This window comes from Sodiomyces alcalophilus (assembly GCF_042370955.1).
Source record: "Sodiomyces alcalophilus JCM 7366 unplaced genomic scaffold ACRALscaffold_4, whole genome shotgun sequence".
Taxonomy (NCBI): Eukaryota; Fungi; Ascomycota; class Sordariomycetes; order Glomerellales; family Plectosphaerellaceae; genus Sodiomyces; species Sodiomyces alcalophilus.
In genome coordinates, this window is record NW_027263535.1 from 3,864,812 (window position 1) to 3,868,218 (window position 3,407).

General features: G+C 45.4%; 1 protein-coding gene across 1 annotated transcript; it reads right to left on the bottom strand.

The window, feature by feature from the left end:
* Positions 1-713: 713 nt before the first annotated feature.
* ACRALDRAFT_1063863 (uncharacterized protein) lies at positions 714-2,809 on the bottom strand. The gene is made up of 7 exons (XM_071016867.1): positions 2,520-2,809; positions 2,116-2,172; positions 1,906-2,005; positions 1,632-1,852; positions 1,489-1,562; positions 933-1,435; positions 714-862 (listed from the first exon to the last, which is right to left on the bottom strand). Exons 1-6 carry the CDS (start codon positions 2,600-2,602, stop codon positions 1,386-1,388), a joined length of 585 nt encoding a protein of 194 aa, XP_070875153.1. The 5' UTR covers positions 2,603-2,809; the 3' UTR covers positions 714-862; positions 933-1,385.
* Positions 2,810-3,407: the final 598 nt, after the last annotated feature.

The following is a 3,407-nucleotide window of genomic DNA, read 5'->3' on the forward strand; positions in this document are numbered from 1 at the left end:
AACCGGAGGCGTATAAATACCGGTATTCTTAGATAATAAGGCAGGATATTCCGACTATACTACTTAGATATGCCGACTATAGTTCTAGTGGATCCACTTTTCCGATTAATTAACTTTTACGTCCTAGACTATACACACACACACATATATACATACACACACACACACACACACATATAAGTTACGACCGCTAATTCAACCCATTAAGCTATTATTACGCCTAACCTTAATCTGCTTTAATTAATAACGCGATTACGCTTCTACTACCTATTTCCTTGCCTTAGAACAACAACAATAATAATAATAACAATAAGGTGATATCCGTGGGCGTGGGCATAGGCGTGGAAGAGGTCGTAGAAGAGGTCGTGGAAGAGGTTCTGGAAGAGGTCGCGGAGCTATTTCTTCTACGATCGGCTTTAATCAAGCAGTCAAAAAAAAACATTTTAGTTACTGTCTTTAATTAATCTAAGCGATTAAATTGATTTTTAAAGCGTTAAAAGGCGTTAAAAGGCGTTAGAGTGGTTTATAACCGTAGCTATGTCTGTTATTCCAAAATAGGAAGAAAGTAGGCCTATATTAGAACTATAGTCGGAATATCTAAATAGTATAGTCAGAATATCCTGCCTCTAGATAATTTAATTATTCGGCCTTACTTTATAAATAACTTATAACTAGCCGCTTATAGCTAAGTATATTCATATATTATTATTATTATATCTTATTATAATTATAATAACTAGTTATAATAATCGAACAGGGCCTAGAAGCAAGCTATAAATGTATATTATAACTTAGAGCTAGTAAGCGAGATCTGGTATAACCCCGTAGAAATCTATAAACAGACAAAGCCATGTTTACATCCCTTATATCTTCCCGAGTTAGACACTGCCAGCGTGTACCGAAACTATAAATGCATATATGATTCCGCTTACCTGAATCATGTGATTGCTAGTGACGAGGAGCCCGATCCATCTCGCCGCATTGTCGTGGATGACGCAACGACAGAAGGAACCGATAAAGAAACGAGCCTACGTTTCAATGACTATATGAGAAGCGACCTAGAAATACTAAGGCCCGGTCGTATCTAGCATCATCGGTTATGACACAATTTTCCGCCGGTACCCCGGAGCTTTTAAAACTGTTCTACATTGCATCGGGTAAGATACGCCGTCCGTTTCGCCCGTTCCGCCAGTGTCGAAAAACGCGAGTTGGTCAATCGATCGAGATCCGAAAAAGGTGGCAGAAATCGCCCATGCCGAGACTAAACCCACTGAAGGTGAGGATTCAACGAGCCAGATGAATGTGGCCAAAGGAACAAAGGTCTCTTGCGGACGCCCGAATACATCCTACGCTGACCGAGGGACTCGACTTGCCAGTATTACCTATTACTCCGCGACGTCGAGATCGTCGTGAGCAGGAGGGGGGCTGTCGACAGCTACACCAGCGTCAGTAGGGTATGCGAAATAATGTTCAAGACTCATGAATTACCCTTGCGATCGTCCCCGTTAGTGCCGTTCTCCTGATGTTCCCGGTCGTCACGGTCATCTTTAACATCACGCTCGCTGTCACAAAGGACTGGTCAGTTACGGCGGTACCAGGTGAAGCAAGTTTCGTCGATTCACAGGACATACCGTCGATCAGGGCTGCGTGAGCGGTCGCGCCGGTCATGAACATCGCGATCATAATCACGGTCACGGTCGCGCCGGTCGTCTTTGCGGGGAGGAGGGGAGTAATCGCGAGTGCTACGCCTAGGTGAAGGAGAGCGGCCACGGCGAGGTGAGCGTCGAGGAGCTCGATCTCGGTCACGACCAGAATCAAAGCGCCACGAGGCAGACGGAGGCGTCCGAGCCCACTACTGGAACGTGAGACAAGGATATCATTAAGGGGGAGAGTATCGTTGCTTGCCTCAATCTTCAAAATGTCATCGCGACCAATCCGTTTATTGTGCATTTCATGGTAGGCGTCATCGGCGTCACGGCGATCTTCATACTCGACAAAGGCGAACCTTTAATTCAAGGACTCGGGTTAGCATCATAACAGGGACTATCTTACCAGCTACCGTACCCCTAACGTGGGTTAGGCTAGGCTAGGTTGCAGCGACAGGAGTGTACTCACAGTCTGCTAGAAGCAGATCGAGGGGCTGGGATATCGCATCGGACTAGGCGGCCATAGCTAACAGAGCCATTGGTGTCAGCGATGAAGATCGAACGATGAGGGTCTCAGAGGGGTGTTGGCAGCAATGCTGTCACATTGTGGCACGCGTGGTCATAATAGAAATACCGGCGACTGGCACACGGCGCGGGGGGTTGGGGCGAAAACGGGATTGGTACTGGGACGGCGCAGTCGAAGGCGGAGTCGAGGACGGAGACAATGCACAGCCGAAGCCGGTTGGGGGAGGTTTTAGGAAGAAGAGACTCGGCGGCGCGGAAGGGGAAGAGCTCTCGTATGGGGCGCATGAAGGAGGCGAAGGGGCCGACGATGACGATGAAGCGATGTTGATTGATGCGTGGTTGACATACCGTTCGAATTCGTAGGCAAGGTCCCGGGCTCGAGTGCCGTGGCTAAAGCCGGTGACGTACAAGGTAGTTCCGCCTCGCGACATCGCTGTTGCAAATTTAAAGGCCCAAGGAGACAGGAGAAACTGGTAATCAATCAAGGAAATAGGGATGACCGGAGACTAGGTGGTGAGAAAGCGAGTTCGAGTTGTGGGTAGTGGAGACAATGGTGCATAAGCAAGTAAATTTGTTGTAGGGAGTTTGAAATCGGCCTATGTATTATACCTTAGGTTTACGAAGGTTATATCGGTAAGTTTTGTGCTGTGGGTCGGTATGCAACACTATGGGGAGCTGGGGATATACGTTCCTTTATATATATCCGCCGGGGTTTTAAAAATTAGCTCGTATATAAATAAAGGGACTTACTAGGGGGACCTTACGTTTTAATAGAGAGACCTTACACGTGATATTTTTATAGGGCCATAATAAAGCCGCCGAGCTGCTTAAGTACTATGCTTATTTTAATATACACGCTTAACTATTCGTTATATAGTTTAAGGCAAAAGCCGCCTAAAAAGGGGTCCTTAAGACATCTAGTATAGGGAAGGAAGGGGGTATAGGAATAATAGTCCTAACTAGGTAGATATAAGTCGTAACTATATATATTACCCCTCTAGCCTATAGGCGGATATAGCGGGAATAACCTAAAAGATAAGATATCTATATTAGGTATAGGTATCTACTTAAGATATATATATAAATTATAGGAAAGATTATAGCGCCTATACATTTTAATATCAAGCCCGTAAAAGTGGAGTCATGATCTTTAATGCTCTCTTACCTATAAGCGATCCATTTTTCTATAGTAAAACAAGGCATCGACGGGTCAAGGTACATATAGTTACATTATGC